This window comes from Dreissena polymorpha, chromosome 4, assembly GCF_020536995.1.
Source record: "Dreissena polymorpha isolate Duluth1 chromosome 4, UMN_Dpol_1.0, whole genome shotgun sequence".
NCBI lineage: Eukaryota > Metazoa > Mollusca > Bivalvia > Myida > Dreissenidae > Dreissena > Dreissena polymorpha.
Window position 1 is genome coordinate 44,019,899 of NC_068358.1, and position 25,773 is coordinate 44,045,671.

At 33.3% G+C, this 25,773-nt stretch overlaps 2 protein-coding genes across 6 annotated transcripts in view; one reads left to right on the top strand and one right to left on the bottom strand.

Moving 5' to 3' along the window:
* LOC127879237 (protein Red-like) overlaps positions 1 to 2,619 on the top strand; it is a 48,891-nt gene extending 46,272 nt beyond the window's left edge. For all 3 annotated transcript variants that reach the window (XM_052425988.1, XM_052425985.1, XM_052425987.1), the window contains exon 14: positions 817 to 2,619. In XM_052425988.1, coding sequence (XP_052281948.1) covers positions 817 to 988 — 172 coding nt within the window. In that variant the 3' untranslated portion in view covers positions 989 to 2,619. The remainder of the gene's footprint in view (positions 1 to 816) is intronic.
* LOC127879238 (putative leucine-rich repeat-containing protein DDB_G0290503) lies at positions 1,624 to 24,551 on the bottom strand. Of its 3 annotated transcripts, none has more exons than XM_052425990.1 (5): positions 24,294 to 24,551; positions 5,089 to 5,181; positions 3,899 to 4,834; positions 3,210 to 3,467; positions 1,624 to 2,976 (listed from the first exon to the last, which is right to left on the bottom strand). In XM_052425990.1, the coding sequence occupies exons 1-5, from the start codon at positions 24,457 to 24,459 to the stop codon at positions 2,759 to 2,761; spliced, it is 1,671 nt and encodes a 556-aa protein (XP_052281950.1). In that variant the 5' UTR covers positions 24,460 to 24,551; the 3' UTR covers positions 1,624 to 2,758. The 3 variants fall into 3 exon arrangements, with proteins under 3 accessions (XP_052281950.1, XP_052281949.1, XP_052281951.1); XM_052425989.1 differs by having other exon boundaries at positions 3,210 to 3,500; positions 24,294 to 24,549; XM_052425991.1 differs by having other exon boundaries at positions 2,832 to 2,976; positions 3,197 to 3,500.
* Between the last annotated feature and the right edge of the window lie 1,222 nt (positions 24,552 to 25,773).

Here is a 25,773-nt window from a genome sequence, read left to right on the forward strand (position 1 = left end):
TACAAACCTTTGATAATTGTCTTTACACACTATCAACACACCTTAACCATATTTTGACGTTGACATTGATTTTCTTTTGATCTTATAAGGTCCAAAAACTTGATTAATAACCCAAAATGACTAAGTTCATCTTACATCAATACTGCTTGCTAAGAAGCTTTGATACTGACATGAATGGTATCTATGAACACTCAACACACCCACATTGCCTGAACTGACCTTGACATTGACCTAACTAACTTGAAAGTCATTCAGAAAGTCAAATATTTGACTGTGTGCTTTACATCAATTCTACTTATTTAAAAGCTTGGATACTTAAATAAAAAAAATTCTCAGACTTTAAAACTGGTCCATGAATCAATACTGACTAGATTTCTCCAGGTACATCTGATCTTATTGCATGCTGCATCTTATTTATAATATTGGTTTAAATAATTGTATCCATATCTCAAAATGGCCTTAGTGCAATTGTGTAATGTAGATAACTTTAAGAAGCTGCGATTCTTTTGTATAATTTTTAGAAATCTTAAAAGGACATTATGCGATGGTGCATCTTAAAATTTAAAGTTAATCTAACAGGGAGGGTAGGCTACAGTACAATTCTAAAAACCTTAAAGGAGCAGTATGATATTGTATCATCTTAGAAATATAAAGTGAAAAGTAAAAAGAATTTGTAAAGAAAAAGTTTCTAAAGAAACAGATTGCTAACTTCAAGATCGTTCTGCACTTAATTATAACACGTTCTTGATCTTGAAAGCAACATTTATATTTGAATATGATTGACTAATAACGACAACTTGTTGAATGCATTTTCAGGGCAGCATTCCAGTATGGTGTCAAGATGTCGGATGGCAGGAAAACCAGGAGGGCAGGGCCTAAAGATGAGAAGGCGGAGCTTGATCGCCAATGGCAACAGATCCAGAACATCATGAATAAACGCAAGGGGGGTGACGGGTACCGAGATGACTCGAAGAAAATGAAATACTAAGCTGTTTTAAATATTCAAACAGACTTGAGAATGTCTTGTTTATATGTCTTAATATGATGTTTGTTTATTTTACAGTTTTATAAACCTGCTTCTTTATTTTATAAATACAATGTGTAGTGGTAAATTGCTGTGGTATTTTTTGGTACTTAAGTTGTGTCTATATGTTAAATTTTAATGAATATTAAATTAATAATCATTTAAACAGTTCAGTTTTTATGACATAAAATGAGATTTTGTGAAAACCTCCAGAATGAAGTGCTTTACAGACCCATGTCTGGTTAAATATAGCTCACTTTTGTGAACGCTTAAATAATCCTTTCAGTGACAAGTATTGTATAACATTGTTTTGGGAAATATACTTTGTAACTAAATGTGTAGGTAATTTTCTGTAAAAAACTCAAAAACTTATAAGACTTGTTTGAACGTTGTTTTTTTCAGATGATATTATTAATGTTCGACAAAATGGTTCATTAAAAACACTATAGCCTATTGCATGTTTTTCATCACTACAATATGACATAAAGCTGAGTATTTATGATACGTTTCTTCAAAAGTATAGCCAAAAACCTATTGGAAGGCGTGACTATACATAAATCATATTTTCGTGTTATTGTAAATAAAAAATACATTGTAAATACTTCATAACAATTTATTGCATATGTTAATTAATAACAATTTATTAAAAATAGTCTACAATCAAAAACACAAAATTATCATTTGTAACAAGATATACATGAGGATTTATAACAAAAATAATAACCTAAAACATGTCATAGCCAATTTGTAAATACTTCAATTTAATGAATTTTAATAATCAATTTTACTTGCACCGAAATAAATGATAATATCTTATGTCACATTGTCTTAAAAATATTTATGAATTCTTATTTCGCCTGATTTTTGCTTGTGGATAATTTGGGCTCCATCTTCAGACAAAATTGCCTGTAAAAACAGACTAGTATACCTTATTTTTACGACGATTTGTTATCCACCTGCTTTATTGCACAATTTCTCACAATCTCCTAAAATATATTAATTTTGCACAAAAAAACACGGTTTGTGCACTTTGTTGACTTGTTTCATTTTCAGTTTGAAATGAGTTCAAAACAGCGTAGAACAAATGCGGAGAAAATAATTGAACATTAATAATTTTATCTAATTAATGTAAATTGAAAAATGTGATACATCTCCTTTGTATTTGCACACAATAAACACTCACACGTACACACTCACTTCTTTCTGATTTCTATGAGAAAAAATATTTTCAATACAGACTCAGTTTTATACTTACAATTACCACATCAAAGGCTTCTCAAAATATACGTGTACAGTTAATGAGTATTAAAGAACGGATTTGCCTGTGTATGGTGTAAATAAAATTTAATAAAAATTTATGTTTTTTTCTGTCCTAATTTCAACAATTGATGTATGTTTTTTGTTCGGTTCAAAAGAAATGACTGCACTAAAAAATTTAACCACATGGAGTATGAAATGTAGAGTAAATGAATGTATCACGATGGCAAAATCCAATTTTTTACGATTGTACGCCATTTTGACATAGATCCATTTTCAGGCTCATGTTTTCGTTTAACGTCCCTGTTCGTACAAATACAGTTTACTGTTATATGAAACACGTGTTTCAAAAACGTTTACCTTTATTTATCATTCAGAGGTAAAGTGGTAATGCATGTCATTTGTAATATACTGGGAAATCTTCCCAATAAAATAAATCACGTTTCTATAGCAGAATCAAAGTACTAGGCACACTCATCACGTTGACACAATGGTACAGGCTTTCATGCAATCCTGCAGAGTTAAAAAGTTGTTGGCATTGCCTCCACAACCGCCATACACGAATTTCTCGCATTCCGCTGTCTTTGTATTGAAGAAGAACCTGACGAAGTAAGCTTTACAAAAGCCGGATTTTGGTGGTAAGAAACATACTGCGTGTTCTGCGGGATACTGGCTGACGTCCGTCTCGTTCGCTCCTAAAATGTGCGGCGAGAATTCTTAAGACGTGTAACGTAAGTATGCGCTGTGCTTTTAATTCGGACAGTAAGTGATCTTTAATGCTATTTACCGGTAAGCCATTTACCTTTACCAACGTACTTTACATATCAACTCATAAGATTCGTAAAATCGTAACATGCTTAAATCGCATTCGAAATGTATTTTATACAATTAATGTAAAACGAAATAATAATTTACATCAGCTATTTACTTTCTACTGGTTTCGCTTGTATCTCTTCAAATGTACCGGGAACCTCAACATCTACTGATAATTCTTGTACATGTGCAGACTCTTCCTCCGGTTGCTCTTCTGCAATACGCAGCCCATTCTCCTCGTGTTCTTTAATATTTCTTCCGTCAATTTTGTTATGCATATCTTCTTCTGGCTGAGCTTCTTCGTGTTCCTGGTCCATTTCTTGACGCCTCTCTTGCTCTTGGTCATTCTCTTCGATATATGATACGTCTAATTCTTCAACATCGACATGTTTATGAGATTCCGAGTCTAAAATAAGATGTCTATTATATAAGGTCGTTAAATTAAGTATCGTGTGGTCTATCATATTTGTTGATGTTAATGATATGATAATTACCGAAGAGGTTATCTGTTTACATGCTAACCCTTTATGTGGTAACAACCATTTGTAAATCTGTATTCATCTTACACAAGTGAGAAATCAACAACTGACTGTACCTTAATAATTTCAATTCGCTTGTTATGTAACAATATATGGATCATCAAGCAATCACTTGGCTTACACAAATCAGTTTAAAACATTATGTCCTCGTTCACAACCATGGCATGTCATCTGCAATAATTATCTGACAATCTTAACTCAATTTTTATTAATATTCATAATTTAAATACTTATTTGGGAAATGACTGGCGGGATATAAGTTTACCTGTAAAAACGCCACGATCGCTTGCGCTTCCACTTCGATGTTCAACTGGGTGCCATTCCTGGAAAACGATTTCGCCTATGTCTTCATTAGCTTGTTCATTGTTGTTAACGATTTTATAAACATTTTTTGTACTTTCACTGAGTATTATTTCTTCGTGTTCTTTGAGATAATGATCTGAAAGGCCCGTGTAATAGTTGCTTAACAAATTCGCTCCCTCATGTTCATTTTCAACCATGACTATATCAAAGTTAAGTTCTGGTTCTGTCTTCAGATGGTCCTTCTCATTTACTGTTTGATCCAAAGTTTCCTTTTTATTTATATGTTCTTCATTTTTTCCAGCCTCGCTATCTGTTCCATTTATATTTTGCTCATTTAATAAATCGACATCTGTCATTTTTTTAATGTCACGCTCCGAATGAATCGCACCCAAAACTATTTCCTCTTTAGCATGGACCTCCTCTTCTACTTCAGTTTGTTTATTTTGAACATCAGGTGAGACTATCTGGCTTTCACGTTCGTTTTCTAAGAGAATGAGACCATATTCCTGTCCAGATATTTCCTTTTCTGTTTCTAACTCCACAACGTGTTCGATTTCATTTATTTTATTTGTCCTTTCTTCTTTTTTCTCGACCGACATGCTGTCAATTACTGACTCGATACCTTCTCGAAGAGCATTTTGCGATAGTTTATTGAGAGTTTCTGATTCTCGTGGATTTTCTTGTACCTGCTCTTTAATTCCATCAACTGACTTGGCAGTCGAAGGATGCAAGTGAGCTTCAACGTTCTCTACAACAACACCTCCATTATCATCTGGAAAGATAGTTCCATCTAAATCTTCTTCTGGCAAGAAGTTTTCGTAATTTGCTGTAGCAACGTGAGTCTGCAACCCTTCCTGAATGACAGCATCGACTGTTTCTGATTCCCGAGTTTCTTTGACTGAAAACACAATTAAAAAGGGATTGCATAAATTAATTAAAAGAATACATTTTGGACATTTAACTGCGAAATTCAATTATTACAAAAATATTCACATTTACTATTGTATTTATTCATGTTAGCAATGCTGTAACTTCTATTTGTCTGCAATGTACTATTAATACAAATCAAAAGAACATCTCCGTTTCTTAATGAACAGTGCGATATAAGAAAAATAATCGAACGACGTGTTTGTTCGTCTACTCTCTCCTTACCCGTTTGAAGTTGGTTTATTGTTGGGGCTTTCGGATAGAGGGGAAGCGCTTCGTGTGTGTGTTCGTTTGCATCGGGGATTGAAGAAGCCGCGCCTGAAATGAATCATACAAAAATACTTAAAGTGTGGAGTTCAAATTGATGCTGATGACTACCGTTGTTATGGATACGGTTCTATTGTTTCGTGACGATGGGCATGTTATTCATAATTAACTGAACGTTACCATCTATTGTTTTACCGGTTTAGTTCCTGAAAAAAAAATATGTAAAAATACCCATAAACTAAAAAAGGAAACACGTTTATGTTTGTAATTGACAAAGCGATTTGCTAATGCCCTACGTTATTAGTTTCAAGTGTTCAGAAAACCATCTTCAAAACGTGTGTTAACGACATTGACTATAAGCTTTTGACTTATAAGTGTTTTATTGGTTTGAAGACTCAGATCAAGAATAGTACACGTTCGTATGAGTACAGTCAGGTTGCCAATAACCGATCACTTATAACTTGTCATTCGTTATATTTGAAACAAAAACTCAATGATTTTAACTGGACCGTGATCAGATGCCGTGTTAAAACATTAATGTAAGTAGTTATGTACAAACATTTGCAAACAATTTACAGGAATGAATTTTGAAATGAATACTGTTTATAAAATATACAAATTCATATCACCAGTCAGACGTTATTTATTTTCATTATACGTTTATATCACACATAATCATGTAAAAAGAAATAGATCGGAAACACTGAGAAGGGCGAATTATCGAGTATTTTCGATTACTTGTGTGATGCACGTTCAATGCCATCAGTCTATATAACATCACAATGATGGACCAGGTATAAGCATTGACTTACAACATCACTTCGATTTTCTTGAGAGACTTGTTGCAAATCAGAATCAATATTTTTCTGAATAAGATTTACGTTTAATGCATGTCTATATTGATGGAATTAATAACAATCTGACAATATTCATATCCAGTTAAATTACAGACTTTTTATTTAGATCTGGTGCATCTTATTTGTGTGATGTTAAACTCCAAAAAACTTTTTTTCATGTAATAACGATAACAAATTATTATTGTTTGACTTCTATCACATACACACACACTATAATATTTTTATTAATTGTACTTTCTTAATTACTTTTTCCCTTTTTAAACTTCCTCTCTTTCTTTATTTCTTCTTTTATTGCGGAAAATAAACAAATAAAACGTTACGCATACACTCATAGTTGCATCGGAATTGTAGACTGACCGCGATACTTTGAAGAAAGAAAGCATTTCCGATTACCAAAATGAGTTTATCAAATATGGATTGATTAATCTTCCAGACAGTATTCGATTTTACGCCAACACTTATCCCATGGTCGTCAAGAACGCTAGTGTGACGGAGCGGAGGCTTCGGTATCACCTTCATGCTGCCTGTGACGTTGCAGAATCCCCACAGTTTGAAAGGGCGCACCGTTCAACGGGGTATGCCAATTTCTGGCAAAGTGAGAAATCGTGTTGCCAAATTTATATATGTCAAGGACAGGGAGGGCGTCCGACGGTGCTGGAAACAGCTAGATGGGACTGTGCACCGTGTTTTCGAGCTATTTCAACAGGACGTCATCTAAAAACGGCGTAAACTAGTGCCAAATATGAAAGAGGCAAGGCGGCAGGGTAAACGAGCATACCTGATCTACGATACCCTCTACATCGACGGTAGCGCGGTGCGAACGTAGGGGAACGATGTCAGAGAGATATCCATATTATCATGGAATGTACATGGGCTGAGCGAATGTATAAAATCTAGTGCTGAGTTTATCAACATTTTAGGTTCTTTTGATATATGCTTTGTGTTTGAATCCTGGACCAGAGCTTCGAGTAACATTAAAATCAATTGCTTTCAATCTTTAAATTTTCTATAGAAAATTTCAACACATTAATGCACGGCGATGTTCCGTTGGAATTGGTATTATTTGTTAAGATAAGCTAAACGATGGCATCGAAATTGTACGTAACCTTGACGACACTATTATATGGTTAAAACTAAAGCATAGTTTTTAGTTGTGCTCTAGCGAAAAACTAAGGTTAAAACCACGTTTTGCAAGCCAGTACGATAAACCTGATAACTGCCGCATCCGCACCGAGAAAGAGTTGTATCATTTTTGCCAGAGGTTTCAGTTTTTCCACTTTATTCATTCAAAAATGGACACATCATTTGAAAATCGTGTTAAATGGAATATTTTTAAACGGAGCGTTTATAAAAAAATCAATAAATAATTGTTTAAATTAATTATACGTTTCGCGAAAGGGACTGTTTATGAATGAATACAATAGTCCACTATGTGCTGCTTCTTAATCACGTGATATATTTTGCGCAGCACAGGTCATTCAAAATCTTAGGTTTTTAATAAGGGATTATAAAACTACTGCTGATCAACAAGTATAGTGGGATATCGAGAATCCAAAACACTATCACGCGTCTGTTGCGTAACCTCGTTGATAGTACTTGCTACATGTAGTACAGCGGGGTTAAATTTGATATGTCTAGGAAACGTTCTTTTGTTCTAAATAGATAGCGGCGATCTCTCCTGTATTTTCAATTGCACGGGTGATAACAACGCAATATTATAAAGTGAAGTTTGTTTTTATTTAATTCTTTCCGATGGTTTATAGAGAAATATCAGTGAATTAAAACTTGTATTTCACTGATCAAACAGTGAAAAATTACAGTGAAAATTATCGATAATTTTCATCATATTTTTAATGCTTTCAGAACGTCAAAAAAGAGATGTGTTGTTGTTATTTTGTCTAAGTTATCTTTATAAATAAATAGGATGATAAACAGAGCACACACATCTCGACATGTGCGTTAATTTGAATGTGTTGTGTTCATTTCAAACTTGCGATTAAAAAAGCTATAACCTAATTTTGACAAAATGAGTTGTGTCTAAGATTATGCAATAGCGAACAACTTTGGTGCCATCATCGCTTTAATAAATTATTTATCAGAGATACGGGGTTTTAATTAATTAAAAGATATTGAACGCATTCACATACAATTTTGCAAGAGGTTTTAAAATGTTAAAAGCAACACATGTAATGCAAGAGTGTATGGTGATTTAGGTACACATCCAATCAAAGACCTATAGATTACACAGATTGGAAACTCTCGTCTTCGCGATAGCGATATGCGATAAAATCTAACGGCGGACGCGAGTCACGTGACATTGATTTTGGAGATGCCGGTGTACCGTAGATTCTTGAATGTTCCAACTACTGTCGGCCATTTTGTTATAAAGCAATCAATTATTCTTCGTAATTAATCGTTAATATATGACATATTGAATATTTTTTGTGTAAATAAAATTATTTTTTATTTGCTTTGTTTATAATGCTTCAGGTTTTGGTAGTTATTATTCTAATTAATTATTAATTAATCGGAATTTGAAAGAGAACAATGGATTCGTTCATTTTCGATAATTTTTGAAAAATTGAAAGGCCCAAAGGATTTTTTTTTAAACTTCTTCAGTTCTCATCACAGATTGATTAAGTAAGATTATTGTGCTAGGTGAGATGTTAATCTAGGAATGATTGATAAAAATTTACGAAAATGAGGCATTTTAATGGATTTTCCTTTGTACAATTTGAACAATTTTATACTGTTATTTCATTCAATCATTTTTCACACCTGTCGCCAAAGTGGTTTGTTTCTTTTTGAAAAACTTTTTTATTTCTCATCCCATATCGTTGAGGTAAGTTGTGTATGCTAGGCGAAATGTTAATCTAAGTAAAGATTTAAAAACCTAGAAGAAAATATTCAATTTAAAGGATTTGGCCGTATACAATGTTGGTACAATTTTAAGCTCTTTTCTTCTGTTGTACACGATTGCTGTCAAACGTGTTTTTGTTCTTTTTGATAAACTTGTTCATTTTTCCCAAATAGATTAAGTCAGATTGTTATGCTTGGTAATATGTTAATCTAGGTATGAATAAACTAAACTGGAGGAAAATGTTCATTTTAAAGGATTTTAGCTTTGTACAAAGTTGGTACAATTTTAAGCTCTTTTACCCTAGTGGGTTTCCAGTCAACTCGTACCTAAGTCAACTCGTACCCTAGTCAACTCGTACCCGATTTGGTCAACTCGTACTTTAGTCATTTTTCAGATGGGTCAACTCGTACCTTTTTAATATTTGTTCTTTATGGAAACAAATTGCGATGGGTGTTTGCATGCATTTGATGTTTTTAATGTTTATTGCAGGTACGAGTTGACCAAATAATTCTGTTGTACTGAGCAAGTGTGACACCTAAAAAGTATACAAATCGTTCTGATACAAATTTCTTTGTTTCATTTTTTTGTATTGTGGCAAAAATAAGATTAATGCCAAATTCTATTATGACAATGCCATTTTATTTTTTTTAATTAACTGTAAGCAATATTGAATTAGTTATTTAAAAACGTAAATTAGTTATATATCATTCACGTTCCATAAATACATCAGTTCTCATTGTATATACATATGGGGCCTGCTTTCTGCTAATCTTGGTATTAGTGTACATAGTACAACACACCAATGGCGACTGAGCGCAGAATACTGCAATCGGCCGCCAAAAAAATCTATATGGATTTGCGGACAGAAATACAAAGAAGGAATCTGCGGACGATATATACAATTGTTGCGTTATAACTCGTATACAGATAACTCTATTGATAGTTCTGTGTTCTTTATTCAGTTCTTTACATAATGTTTCAAAGTCCAATACATCCAAGTCCAAAAGTTAATCAACAATATATTACAAAATCCGTTCAAATCCATCCGTATGAAATTCTAATTAAATAATGTATTGAATTAATACATCAAGCAAAAATACTATGTTAATTGCGGAAGAGAAACCTATCACCGAAGACGTAATTTATCATATATATCGGTCATTTTGGTTTGCTTATACAATAAATGGTCTTCTTAATTGTAAAGGCAGACGAAATCGACTAAAGTTTTAATATAAATTGACGTTTTATTTCTCCATTTGGAGACCGTTTACATAATTTACGAAATTGGCCTTTAAGTTGCGCTGCTTACCATTTTGATATTTATATAATTAAATAATAATAATCTTATACCTTAATGTTTTAATTATAATTAAACATTTTCTTTGAGGCCAATTTCTACAAAATTTAAAATATACTGCTCTGTTTTATTTACATAATTTATGTTTATTTACTTAATCATACGCTAATAATCATATTAAAAATCATATTAAAGATAATTTTTTTTTTTTAAATAATAACAGTTCTGTTTTATAAACATGATCTATGCATGCATCAATATTTAGTATACTCTTTAGGATAATAGTTTCAACTTAATAATCATATTATACATAACTTCAAAGTGGATCATACCTTTAATTGGTTAAGTCATCATACAATCAAACATTTTATCAAAGAAAATGCCGACAACTACCGCGCGTGTCATTTTAGATGCACGACAAACAAATTGTTTAACAAATCGCCGACGGTCCTGTTGTCATAAAGGTGTTATTAGTCAACATTTTATCAAACAAAACGCCGACAAACACGTCCTTTATAATTATACACGTGTGAAAAATAATGAACTTGTCTACTTTTGAAAAAAAAAAAATTTTTATAACCTTTATCTATATTAATATCAAAATCATATACAAAAACATATTTCACGTCTTTGATATATATAAATAATTTTTAGGAGGGTACGTGTTGACCAATTTGGGTACGAGTTGACTAGTGGGGGTACGAGTTGACCAAAAATCGGGTACGAGTTGACCCAAAATCGGGTACGAGTTGACCAAATCGGGTACGAGTTGACCGAAGGTACGAGTTGACTAAGGTACGAGTTGACTAGCTCCCACCCTAGTGTACACACCTGTCGTCAAACGTGCTTTGGTTCATTGTGAAAAACTTTGTCATTTTTTACCTCAAATTGAAGAAATAAGATTTTTATTCTGGGTTATATGTTAATCTTGGTATGAATAAAAAACCAAGATGAAAGAATGGATTTAAATTCTCATTACATATCTTCTTCCATTAGTATTACCAGTTTTCCTGTCGATGTTACACATGCAAGTTAATATACACATATTTTAACAGATAGCTGTGAGATGACTATAAAAACCACAAACATTAATCTTTTTTTAACAGTTCACTTTTATACAGCATTTAACCGTGTTTATAACGTACTATTAAAAACAACTATATTAAAATCTAAAACATTCACAACAAAGACTTGCCTTAATTGGACATCACAATGACATATAAAGAATGAATTCACCGGCCGCGGCCACTGATCACACAATTAAAATCAATCAACAACGCAAACTGATATTTGAAGTAAGGATGCCTTCTTTTAAAATACTCTCAAGATTAAAGAAAAAACAAACAAAACAACTTCTTCAGTTTTACCATACAGACGGTTTATAATCAATCGATTAAAGATTGTAACAAGCAAATTCGTTGAATTGATATCCCCCGCCAATATGCTTCTGGACACAAAAGTGTTATATTGGACACTAAAAAAAAGCATTTTTTCAGGATACAAAGGGCCATAACACATTTTGTGAACAAAGGGACAGAGAATGAATTTCACTTTATATGTAAATGTCTTTGTTTCCGTCTAATAAGGCACAAATATATAAACACTGTTTACTATGTGAATCCATACGTTTGTAAGTTCCATACTTTATTGAACTCAATAATAGATAGATATTTTACTACGGTAATATAAAGTCTTTCTCATTTCTGAAATAAACTTGGTCTCAAAATGTTATATTACATTTTTTATAACCCATACGTTGTAATATATAGACACATGACCATATGTTGTGTTATATTGTGTGTATTCAGAAGATGTACATTTTACAAGTCTTAATTAACCGTCTGTTCTGTTCTGTTCATATGGAAATCGCGGTTTAAATTAAATAATTTCGAAAGTTACGGTAACAGGTTGACATAATTACATACTTGTTTTTAAACAATTATGCTCGTCTTTACTATGTCATGTACGTGATATTACTTGCGATGCTTATACATTTTCAAATGATTTGAGCGTATTTTTAATAATTTTTTATCAATTTCTCATACTAGTATCTACCCATTTCGTGCTCAGTATTTTTCTTCCCATGATGATTGAATTGGATTCAATTGAAAGTGTTGACCATTCATAACATTTGTGGCGACAGCGCAACTGTTCCTTAAGATACGTTTTACATAAGGGAATAATTGTTAAGTACTTAGAAGTTTACATTAATAAAGGTGCTTTGCTTAAAAATAACAAACAATTTTAATCAATTATTTTCTCACCATATTTAAACAGCCTTTCCTTAACAAGAATTGTGTGTTACATACACGTAAGTCGTGCCTTATTAAAGTATAATATGTAACCAATACAGGTACAATGCTTGAACAAATAATGCGTACACAAAACAATCTTCAAACAGTTTAAACGTATAGCCTCAAATGTGCATTATTTGTTCAAGCATTGTACTTTCTGTACACACGTACACCTTTTAGCAGTATCGACAGCATTGTCATCTCATATAATTTTATTGTTGTATAAACTTCTCCAATGCGATGACTTATTTTGTTTCTGTCGTGCTTTAATAATTGCTACGATAATTGTGTTGATTTCACGGTATCATATCTTTCGAACATTCAATCCCACAAGTGCCTCTTATGCAAAACTTGTTCAAGAATGTTGAATTGGATCTCTTCACAACCTTTTAATTATTATTCATCGTTTTTGTTTAAATAATAAAAATCACGCTTGATTTTCCATTCAAAAATTTCACACAAGAAGCATAATGAGTCATAAGCAATCTCTCATCTTTTCGTTTACCACATGGTCATTTTTATTTCATACAGTTGATCCGTATTTTCAGTACTATTTAACATTATGAACAGTTATTTACTCAGCGACAATGGGACGTTTATAACTAATCAGAATGACCGATAAGACATTTCCACTAAAACCTATCGCGAGCCAGCTACGGAATGTCTCAATCGTATCCAACAATTACGATGAGACAATTGTACCATTGCACGCGCTGACATCAAAGGCGCAAACACAATCAGAGCCAATACGGATAAATAAGTCCAACGCCGTGCAACGAAACCGAGGACATAAACTCCTCCGGCAATATCGACCGAGATGAAGCCGATATTACGGCGACCACTGTCGGCGGAAGTCGGTACCAGGGGATCTGCGAGACCGGCCAGTCAGAGCGCCACGTACCGCCCGGTCTGATAACACATTATTTTTCTCGCTGAGAGACGCTACAAATGTTTTCAGTCATACACATCTCGTGCGCGTCTCAGAATAATGGATAAACTAATTAAACATTTAGATGATTTAAAAACGTTTTGCAATTTTTTTACTGGTGATACAAAACTACGGTTAATCAATTATCTTTTCAAACAAGTGTCATTTTTCGTGCGTTTAGCACAAATGAGCGATGGTACCTTGAGAAGATATCGGCTCATTGAGTTGCTGTGGTGTAAGGGATAAGTTAGAATTGTTCAAACGAAATGTTATCATCAGCTTTCATCCCCGCGGTGACGAGTTGATTAAGGGAAGAACTGATCTGCGCACAAGCCTCTGTTATGACTGAGTGAGCAACTTTATCTGATTATTGAATTGACTAGAGGCAATCATATCAATTCGATGTTCAACGAAAAAAAAGATTCATTACGTTTTAAATGGAACGGTAATGAAGCAGTTAATTGTATTATTGGTAACGAACTGCCACACACAAATAAAGGCCATCATATCGGAATTGATAAACTTATTCCCATGTAAAGGACAATTGCAAATAACGTTATGAATATGTTGAACACTTGAAGAAATTCGCGAACAATGTGGAAACGTTGCAAATGAAATGCCGAACAGGAACAATAAATGACATGCAAGGAACAGTCTTTATCGACGTGTTTATCACCTTGTTTATCGGCTTATTGTCTGTATTGTCTTGTTTATCGCATTTATTGTCTGTATTACTTTGTTTATTAGATAATTGTCTGTATCGCATTGTTTATCGCCTTTATCGTCTGTTTGGCTTTGTTTATAGCCCTCCTTGTCTGTTTCGCCTTGTTTATCGCCTTCATTGTCTGAATTTCCTTGTTTATCGCCTTAATTGCATGCATCGCCTTCTTTATCGCCTTTATCGTCTGCATCGCCTTGCTTATCGCATTGATTGTCTCCATTGCCTTGTTTAGCGCCTTCATTGTTTGCCTCTTTTTTTATCGCCTTTTTTGTCTGCATTGCTTTTTAATTGCCTTCATTTTTTGTAGCACCTTGTATTTTGCCTAAATTGTCTGAATCGCCTTGCTTAGCGCCTTAATTGTCTGTATTGTCGTGTGTACCGGATATTTTGTCTGTATCGTTTGTTCATTACGTTAATTGTATAACTGCCTTGTGTATTCCCTACATTGTCTGCATCGCCTTGTTTATAGCATTTATTGTCTGAATTTATTGTTGATCGCCTTAATAGTCTGTATCGCTTTGCCTTTCGCCTTAATTGTATGTATCGCATTGTTTATCGCATTTACTGTCTATATCGCTTTTTTTATTGCCTTTATTGTCTGTATTGCCTCGTTAATCTTTTCATTTTCTGCATCTCGTCGTTAATCGCCTCAATTGTCTTCAACTGCTTGTTTAACGCCTGCATCTACTTGTTTATCGCCTTAATTGTCTGCGTCGCATTGTTTATTACCGTAATTGCCTGTATTGTTTTGTGTATCGCCTTAATTGTCTGCGTCGCATTGTCTATAACCGTAATTGCCTGTATTGTTTTGTGTATCGCCTTAATTGTCTGTATCGCTTTTTATCGCCTTCATTTTTTTCATCTCCTTGTTTATCGCGTATATTGTATGTATCGCCTTGTTTATAGCCGTCATTGCCTGCATCGCCTTGTTTATCCCATATATTGTCCTTATCGCTTGTTTAACGCCTTCATTGTCTGTATCGCTTTGTTTATCGCCTTCATTGTCTGTGTCGTTTTGGTTATTGAATTTGCTGTCTTAATCGAATTGTGTTCGCCTTTATTGTCTGAATCGCGTTGTTTAACCACCTTGTTAATTGGTTACAATTTTTCAATTCGCCAGGCTTCCATAGAATTTATAAATGGCAATAAACAGTAAATTTTAACAGATAATATGGAGCTACGTCGAAAGATGTGTGTAAGTAAATAATAAGAAAAGAATCACATCTCATAAGGATCTACATCGTGTTAGGAAGTGCTTAACGTCGAAACTGTCGTTTTGTAAGATGGCATGTGTGAGTTATGTGTTTTTAAATTTAATTTCATAACACCCGAAAGTTGTGCAAGCAAGATCGCTAATGTGTTCATGAAATAAAATCCAATAATATTAAGAACACCAGTGAAATTAACATGTTTAAAATCTAATCGTTTTCGAAAATTGTGCTGTAATGTGAATATATTCCTTAAATTGTTTAATGAAACATGACACATGCTTCTGTTTTGTAAATGAAAGTAGTAGCAATTTACATTTCGCACTGCACGATAAACTAAACCCCAGCACCACTTGATGACTCCATAGACCGTACCATACAGTATCACGCGGTGGGTGTAATTCACAAGACAGTCTCGGATAGTATTTCAATTACAGACCCGTCCCTAATTGTACTTACGCCCTCTATAGCCGTCACAATCGACCTAATAATCAGCTGCCACTTTACTTGAGAGAGGTTTAATACCTCGTTAAGAATGCTGACAACTATATTAAGCCACATCTGCACTAGTAAGTGCAAAACAGAATGTACACGCACTGTTAAATAAAAGCTTTTTCAATATAATAAAGAAATACACACTTTAGCAAATACGTAGAAAAAAAAACACGTTATTAACTTATATCAGATAATATATATGAAGGTAACATAAGTATCTTAGATATATCTAATATATGAAAATAAATGTATGGTTTGCTGGTTAAGTAAGTACTTTGAAGACAATATTCAGATGAATTTATTCACATTCATCATGAATTGTTAGGAAACTACATGTATTAAAAAGGAATGGACATATATGAGACCCGAGTATTCTGTACTTTTTAATTCATAACAACGACAGTACAACTTAAAATTCTCTCTGCGTTAATAACGTGACTTTAATTTCCGCGCGACTTTCTGTCGCTCAAGTGTAAATAGAGACCCTTTCCAAATGGTTATATCGATTATCTTACCGAATAAACCAATGTTGGTACCAACCGGTAGTACCAGGGACCGGGCTTTCCAATCAGGCGCACCCCGGGATAATTTCTTTGTACGACAACCTATGTGTACCAACTAGGAGGCTTAAAGATTAGGTATACCGCTTTGTATTAAGAAAAAATCTCCTCCGTTATGGGTTACGTACGCTGGGAACTTATGCGTACATTAGATGTATGTCGTTACCACGACTTAATTACTCGTTTCAATCTTTAGTATTCTGATTAGTTACAACGTAAATCTTCACGAAATTTATCGACAATGAAAATTGAATGGCTTCTGTCTATAAAACCTCTCACACTAAAACAGGTTGAATACTATTCGCTATCAAGTATCTTAGCAAACGAACGAGAACTTTATTTTTGCAAATATCTTAAGTTATTGAGCTACATTTGCAAAAATCTTTAGTGCATAAATACTAGTTTTTCTTGCAGTTTGTGTCGATATCTTAAGGTATAAGAATTCATGCTTGATTACGTAATAAATCGGTGACAAAATTTCACGTTGCGTGAAGCACAACCGTGAACAATGAATGCAGAACAAATGGAATTTTTGAACAAGAACACTTGCCACAAGCAGCATAGAAATCTGTCTGGTATGCACTAGTTGAAATCTGTCTGGTATGCACTAGTTGAAATCTGTCTGGTATGCACTAGTTGAAATCTGTCTGGTATGCACTAGTTGAAATCTGTCTGGTATGCACTAGTTGAAATCTGTCTGGTATGCACTAGTTGAAATCTGTCTGGTATGCACTAGTTGAAATCTGTCTGGTATGCACTAGTTGAAATCTGTCTGGTATGCACTAGTTGAAATCTGTCTGGTATGCACTAGTTGAAATCTGTCTGGTATGCACTAGTTGAAATCTGTCTGGTATGCACTAGTTGAAATCTGTCTGGTATGCACTAGTTGAAATCTGTCTGGTATGCACTAGTTGAAATCTGTCTGGTATGCACTAGTTGAAATCTGTCTGGTATGCACTAGTTGAAATCTGTCTGGTATGCACTAGTTGAAATCTGTCTGGTATGCACTAGTTGAAATCTGTCTGGTATGCACTAGTTGAAATCTGTCTGGTATGCACTAGTAGAAATCTGTCTGGTATGCACTAGTAGAAATCTGTCTGGTATGCACTAGTAGAAATCTGTCTGGTATGCACTAGTAGAAATCTGTCTGGTATGCACTAGTTGAAATCTGTCTGGTATGCACTAGTTGAAATCTGTCTGGTATGCACTAGTTGAAATCTGTCTGGTATGCACTAGTTGAAATCTGTCTGGTATGCACTAGTTGAAATCTGTCTGGTATGCACTAGTTGAAATCTGTCTGGTATGCACTAGTTGAAATCCTTAAGAACAAGAGTTGTGTTTGTCAGAAACACAATGCCCCCTACTGCGCCGCTTTGATACATGTTTTTTATCTTTGACCTTGAAGGATGACCTTGACCTTTCACCACTCAAAATGTACAGCTCTATGAGATACACATGCATGCCAAATATCAAGTTGCTATGTGAAGGGACATAGAAGTTATGAGCATTTTTTGAAACCTAAACGCGAAACCTAAACGCAAAGTGTGACGGAAAGACGGACGGACGGTCCGATCACGTTATGCCCTCCTTCGGGGGCATACAAATTGTTTTAAAAAGTAATTTAAAAAAAGACCCCTTACCGGTGTGTTCACATCTATTAACGTTTAAATGTGAAACCCACAAAGTCACGTGATCCTGCACCCTGTACTGGGAAAGATGTACAGTGTATATTGATAGGGCAGATGCAAATTCAATACAACATAAAAACAGAATATTGTAGTATTTTTGAAGTATGAGTTATTGAGGAAATAGTTTACAATTCATCGTGGTTTATTTGCCTATTTACAGGTCACTCGCCCGATGTCTCGAATATTTTGAATCTGTTCTAACATGATTAATTAATTTCAGTATTCATTTTGCAGCAAAATATTCACTTTTAAAGTATAAAAAGCTTTATCAGAGAAAAAAATTATAAGAAATAAAATGAATACTATTTTGTGCAAACCAATGACTTCCAAAACGGTAATATAAATAAAATTAAATAATGACTTATTTCAGGCTTAAGAATTCCTTTTAAATCGGATTCTGGCCCCTATTTCTAGAAATTTCTTAAGATCGTCTTTACTCGATTAGCGTTAAGCCCACATTTTGGAAAAAAATGTGTGAACAAAATTGCGTGAGAAAATATTACAAGCTCCTATTGTAAGGAATATGTTTGGACTAAACAATTAAGATAATATTTGTACAAATAACAATAATATAGTAGATCTAATATAAACATGTATACATGTAAAAAGTGACTTAATCGAGTTGTTCTTATAACAGTCTTTAGAATTATACTTTTAATGTAATAGATAAGTAGATAAATATTTAACATTTTATTATTTTGTCTAAATGACCAGCGCTTATAGTGTTAAAATGCTAATAACATGCTTATTAAATTCCTTACAATCACCATGGGCTACAGGCTGTGGTACTTTTGTTATTTGTAGATGACCTGTCAATTTGACCAGGAAATATTATTTTGAACAAATTTATAATTGACATTAAAGATTGATATTTTCATTTATGACGACATGACAAAGGATTTTATGGGGAAAAAATGCGTTCTGATGTTACAATCTATATGTACATAACCGTGATCTTTTCATAACTGAAACTGTCGAAACTGAAATATGAATGACAATTTTTCGTGTGTTGTCGAAACTGACACATGAATAAACATTCTTCGTGTTTTGTAAGTGCACTGCTTTTACATAATAAACAAACACGACATCATGGTGGTTTTAAACAATCTTTAAACAATCGTGTACGCAGTTTGTCAATACGTTGAGTGTTTCCATTCGGGGACCATAGCTGAATACAACCGGCGCCAGTTTTCCTCAGTATCTGAGTACAAAGCGAATTTTCGACACAAAGTAAACATGAACGCGTCTTGGCGAAAGAATAAATATTATGATAACTCTCATAATTTCTGAGTCATAGTATGGCTTTGAAATGCTGAAACCCCATGAAACCTGGTTTGTCTTGCGAAGCTATACGAAGAATGTCAAAAACTGTTTCGTTACCTAAGTAACATTTTCATAAAGAAATATCATCACATTCTTAGCATCAAAGTATAAATAATTATGTATTTCGTATCACTGTATAGTGTATGTTGACTTGGCGTACATTTGTTTATTTTCACTGCTGTTATTTCACTTCAGAAATGTCATATTTTATCATTAGGTATAAAAGAAAGAGCAGTAATCAGTAATCTGTTCTTCTCTATGTACAACTATTTTTTCTTTCATACCTTCATAACACAAAACACTAATTAACTAGGACGAAAGTAATCTCAAAACATGTTTATTTACTTTTAGCTGTATACAAACAAGAAAAAATAAACCAAAGCCCGCATTCACTTTGAGCTCAAGACCCATAATTCACATATTTATCGCGCGTGTCTGTAGGGTATGCACTGTGTTACACGATAGATGGGATACATGGTGCAAGTCCGTACTGCGATGTGCCTATAACCTACACTTAGTAATCTTCATCTTCATATCTCTTATATCAGAGCAGATAAACCGGTTTCAAATCAGGTCATATTGGCTGTTGATATTTTATATAATGGTTGTCAAAATGGCGAATAATTCTTATGCATGTTAAAATTAATTTATATGATCATTTACACGGACATAGAAATAAATACAGATATTTTGTTTACCTCAATAATATTGATGAAAGAATATAGTTGAAACATTTGCATCAAATAACTATCACATGATTTTCGTGGCGACTCTTATATAAGCATATTTAACAATTTGACCGTATTATTGGTATTCGTCCAGTTTTGAGTTTTAATAATTAATGTATGCCATGGAAACATGGGGAGCATTGGATATATACATACAAACTGCAGTGTTTTAGCTTTCAGTATTTATAAGCCAATATTCACAAATAGTTATCCGAGCTCATTTAGCTTTCTCTTCCACATATGCATGTATAACTATTTAAATTATATATTTGAGTTTTTTAGTTCTAAACTTGAAGCATAACTTCGAAAAAGTACACGCTGGTCGTGGGGATACTTAGATAACGGATACTTTAATGTATATCCGTTGTATTAGTTTTAGAGACAATGTACATGTTGGATTTGATAAATGGTTTATCACTAAGTATTGTGAAGAAAGAATTTCAAGGAAGAATGGTAGATTTTTGCCCCAAAAATGAGAAAGTTCTTCGGAAAACAACTTAAACTGGAAGATCAGTACACAATTCCAGCATGTTGAGTACCGGTAATCACTGTGCTTCACATTTTGATAGTAGTCAATAAAATATGAACGAAGATAGTGTGTTTTAATGGGTGATATACATGCTGTTGTAGACACTTTGATTCCCGATACAGGGCACGTAGGATAACGGAGACTATCAACAAATTGGGCACTTGCTCGATTGTATTTTATTAATAATTTCTTCTTAATGTTGTAAAACGTGGAGTTGCATATTGTGTTAACTGGTTGAACAATATGTATTGTATGACATTTTTGACAAATATCTGATTGCGCAAATATGTCGCACTGTCGCCTATCTTTAATTCGGCACCTTTTAGAACGAAATAAATACTGATGCAGTCCATGTTCGTAAATGTAATCAATAGACATTTTTACATAATGGAAATCATTCCACGATTAGTTAAATATCATTATTATTAAAATTTCTAAAAAAAATACAACAACAACAACAACAGAATGATAAGCAATAAAGTCGTAGATACTATATAGCAAAATAACAAATTAATCACTTTTACCATATACTGACTGAATAACAGCGATGGTTGAATTTTGCAATGCATGTACATGTACTCCTTGAATTTTTAATGGCCGAATGAAGAGGAAGTACATGTAAATGATTTATTCCATATACTGATTGAAATGTATTATAACATACCGTTTGCGATTGTAATTTGTGCGTAACAGGCACATACAACTATAATATTACACCGAACATAGGACTAATGCACTTGCAAAAATGTCTCTATCCGTAGACAATTAAATCGATTGTACATGTTTTTTCAATCGATAAATTTGCGAAGGTAAAAAATGTTAGTTTAGTAATGTCATATACAATGAAAAAATTAAGACTTGAAACATCAATAACACAATATTAAAATTTGTTATGTTCAAATATGCAATATTGCTTAAAACCTTACTTCTTTATACTCTTAAAAATGAGTGAGAATAGAACAAAATCATTTGATTGGCATGTCTCGACTCTGCACTAAGTGTAAGACAGACGTTCTTAAGTTGAAATGACAACTCGATAGTGTCGCTGCTGCTACCAATTCGTATATTTGCATCCATGTATAATACAGAAATACAGAAGTAGAAAATTAAATGTTTAACTTGAGATAGACACAATGTATGCCACCCGCGTCGAGAGGAGTTACGACCGCAATTAAAATTGCAGATATTCGCTACACGCGCAATTTTGTGACGGATTGTCGCTAGAAACTAGTGTTGAAGACCCAACGGTTCCCAGATAGCAAATATAATAATCAATTCACTCGTAATATTGATAGTGATAGCTTAGGGGAACGAAAATGTATTTCACGTGTTTTGACAGCATTTTCGCGAAAAAATGGAATTGTATGTTTCCTTTATATAAAAAAGAAATCGTTGACTTTATAGTTAACTTCTGCCTTGATAGGACCACAAGTCATGGATCTATTTTCACTTTCTGTATTTGAAATAAAAGTCAACTAGTATCCCATTGCGTTTGCAGTGAAAAAGAAGAATCCAATGGCAGATACATTTTCACTTGCAGCGGTAGGAATAACAGTCAACGATATCCCAGTTATAGAAATACAAGTCGTTGATCTATTTGCTTTTGGCAGCATTAAAAACGAACTGATTGCGCTTGCAGTGATATGAAGACAAGTCATCGATCTATTTGCAACCACATGGAATTACAAATAATGATCTAAAACGGAAAAAGATAATAAGACAAAGCAAGATGAAATACAATGCTCCTCCACCACATCTATCCGAATAAAAAACAATATTGTATGTGAACCATAAACAACTAAAGGCAACATTCCTGTTAAAGGATATACCGTTTGCATCCTTCATAATCACAATGCACACCAAAGTTTGCCACTGTGCGCTTATGTTCCGTTGGCGATACGGTCTAAACCATTTTTCACATGAAATGTCAAATCGTATATAAGTCGACCATAAGATGCAAAAATATATCATTCATAAGAACGTCGCACGTAAATAATAAGTTTATGTAAACTATGAAAAATCAAGTATAATAAATGTATTATAATATAACTATAGCCTAAATAAACTGTTTATAGTATGAGTCAAACAAGTATTAAACGATTAAACGTTTTATAAATTATGTATTGTAGTTTCGTTGTTGTTTCTGCACATCAGACACGAATAGTTTTATACAAAATGAAAATAATTATATATTTTTATTCCACTACTCTCTAGCATTGATTAAAATAGTATGAATTATTTTGTTACCATAATAATTGTGATATATATTGACAAGGGTATATGTTCAAATTTATTCAGAAATTTGAACAATTTTGTAACATGTATATCAATTTTAAGATTATATATCAACATTATAATCTGTACCACATCCAATAGGAGTGCAGATTTGTAGATAATGTTTAACTTTAAGTAAGACTTCATTATGAAGCCATAAGATTTCTTTTTAGTACATGTGTAATCATCATTTAAAGGTTATGCACATAATTGACGACCAACATGAATGCCAACTCTGTTGATACAATAGTTAGAGTGTATTGTTACTGGTATTGTTTAACGCATGAACATGTGCACCAAGAATATAAGCAATACTAACAAAACTTGTTTTTGAGAATTGCATACATTATAAACACCAAAATATCCTTTCAGTTTTGAAGCTGTGTGTTTTACTGTTATACATTAGCACAAATACCTTACATTTTCCCTTGATTATATACAACACAGTAAAACAGTTCAAGACCACGACTTGACGCACTCCTTTCTAGTTCTAATATTGGACCAGTTTATTGAGTTCTTTTTCATGACTTGATATCAAATATAACGCAACGTGTGTTTTCATGCATTTATGTGTATAAAATATAACTCAACGTGTGTTTTCATGCATTTATGAGTATAAAATATAACTCAACGTGTGTTTTCATGCATTTATGAGTAAAAAATATAACTCAACGTGTGTTTTCATGAATTGATATCAAATGACTTAACGTGTTTTTAAACACAAATCGTTAACAATTTAACAATTTGAGTTATATTTTAAGCTAATATTGTTTGTTAAATAGTTGCAACAAAAAATGAAAATTTTCGATTGAAGCATCGAGTCAACGAATCGAGTTAAAACCTTGTATAAGGCTTTATCAAATGCATTATCGGCATAAATAAAACTGCATACAGGGCATGAACAGATTTCATAATACACGAATGTATAATAGCCAACAACAAAAAATCGCCTTTGCAGGGCGCAAAACGTTTGTTTTCGTATTGCTCACCAGGGTTCCAGATAAAATGAAAAGGACTTTTCGATAATTACATGTATATAATGTTCACACTGTTATTTGTGTTCATTTATAATATAAATTAAACAAAAAGCGCATAATGCACGCTGAACCGTAAAAATCGACTTGTTACAACTTATTACGCCATAAGAAACTCAGTTCTAGACTCAAAATCGTTATATAACAAGCGTTTTGCTTATTATAAAATATACGTTTACATAAACCATTAATGTAATATTTAATATTTATTTATGGTCATATTGACATATAAGAAGCGAAGCGCTTGCTATATAAATTATATTCATTTTCATTTTTGATCAGACTGGAACATTATAATACACTAATATTATATTAATATTATAATATCAATATAATGACAAGCATTAAACTATACATATGTACAAACCAGGTCTTTTGTCAACGCCCTCTTCCGCATCCTCGTGCTTAATAATTTCCAAACTCGAGTCCGCGGAGGTGACTCCCAACAGGAAAGGCGCAAAACACAACAAAACTGTCACACGAATTGTAATAAGTTTATATTTTGCCATAGTTGTGCCAACTTGCATACTCATATGTCATCAAATGATCGACTTAAAAGTTTTGCGATAACTATACGAGTGTGAAACGGCGCCACGGTCCAAAGCTCCCCGTATGAACCTCCTGGTACGGCTTTAATTAGATAATCGCTCGGTAATGTTCGCCGTGAGCGCTGAAGACATACGTACTATCTTCGTCCGTAAGTAAACATTCAGCATCGAGTGCGGTTAAACATATATAGGGATATTTACTTTAAGCTTTTACGCGACTGGTTATCAAAGGTTAACCACATTTATTCAATAGTTGAATTGTAAAATACGTTTAAGTTTAAGGCTTGAACCACTTTAAATGAACGTAATAAAAAATAAGAGCACGTGCAGTATTGGATCTCTTGAAATGATAAAAATATAACGGTGTGCTCCGTCTTGTTTCGAGCCTCAAGCCCAGCGATTCATATTTCTCTATTTCTGTTTCTGAATGTTACATTTATGTAAATCAATTAGGTAATACGATGTTGTCACTTTGTAAAAGAAAAAAACTTATTAACTGTGAATGGTATACTAGAAACGGGTCATTTTACATGTTTCAACTGTGCTGAAAGTTCTTCAAGTGCAAGTGTTGTATATTATGCAATAGTTAATTTTTATCTATTACCATAATTATATCTCTAGTTTTAAAGTGTATTAAATGACTGAATGTTCAGACCACTGCCCAATTGATTTAAGGTTTATATGCGTGCTTCGAGAACCTAATGCTTCTAATATGGTATTAACGGGTAATATAATTTTGGGAAGATAGTTAACACGCAGATTAAAATATGCAGCAGATAAATAAAACGGATATTTTCGAAAATATCACTTATAAATTAATACTTGAAAATGAACATTTTAACACATGAATAAAGGAGTGCAATTGGAAAAAAAGAGCAGTGCAGTAAATAAAGGAGATGTGCATTAAACAATTTATTGCACCTCTCATTTTTCACTGCACTCCTCTTTAATTTAGTTTTGCTTTCCTCTTTTTTTTTATATCTCGTTCCCTCGACTTAGTAAGTAATTTCCATGACATTAGCTAACTCGCTCCCACGAGTAAGGAAGTCGTTCCCTCGAGTTAGCTTAAAATCTCTCCTCTTTTGTTGAATGCACCCTTATGGCAAGCGGATCGACGCATAATCCCAAGAAACTAGGTTCCTCATGAGAACCTAGGTTCTCAGAATGAGAACCTAGGTTACCAGAATGAGAACCTAGGTTCCCATGAGAACCTAGGTTTTCAAATGAGAACCTAGGTTTTCAAATGAGAACCTAGGTTTTCAAATGAGAACCTAGGTTCTTGTGAAAACCTAGGATACC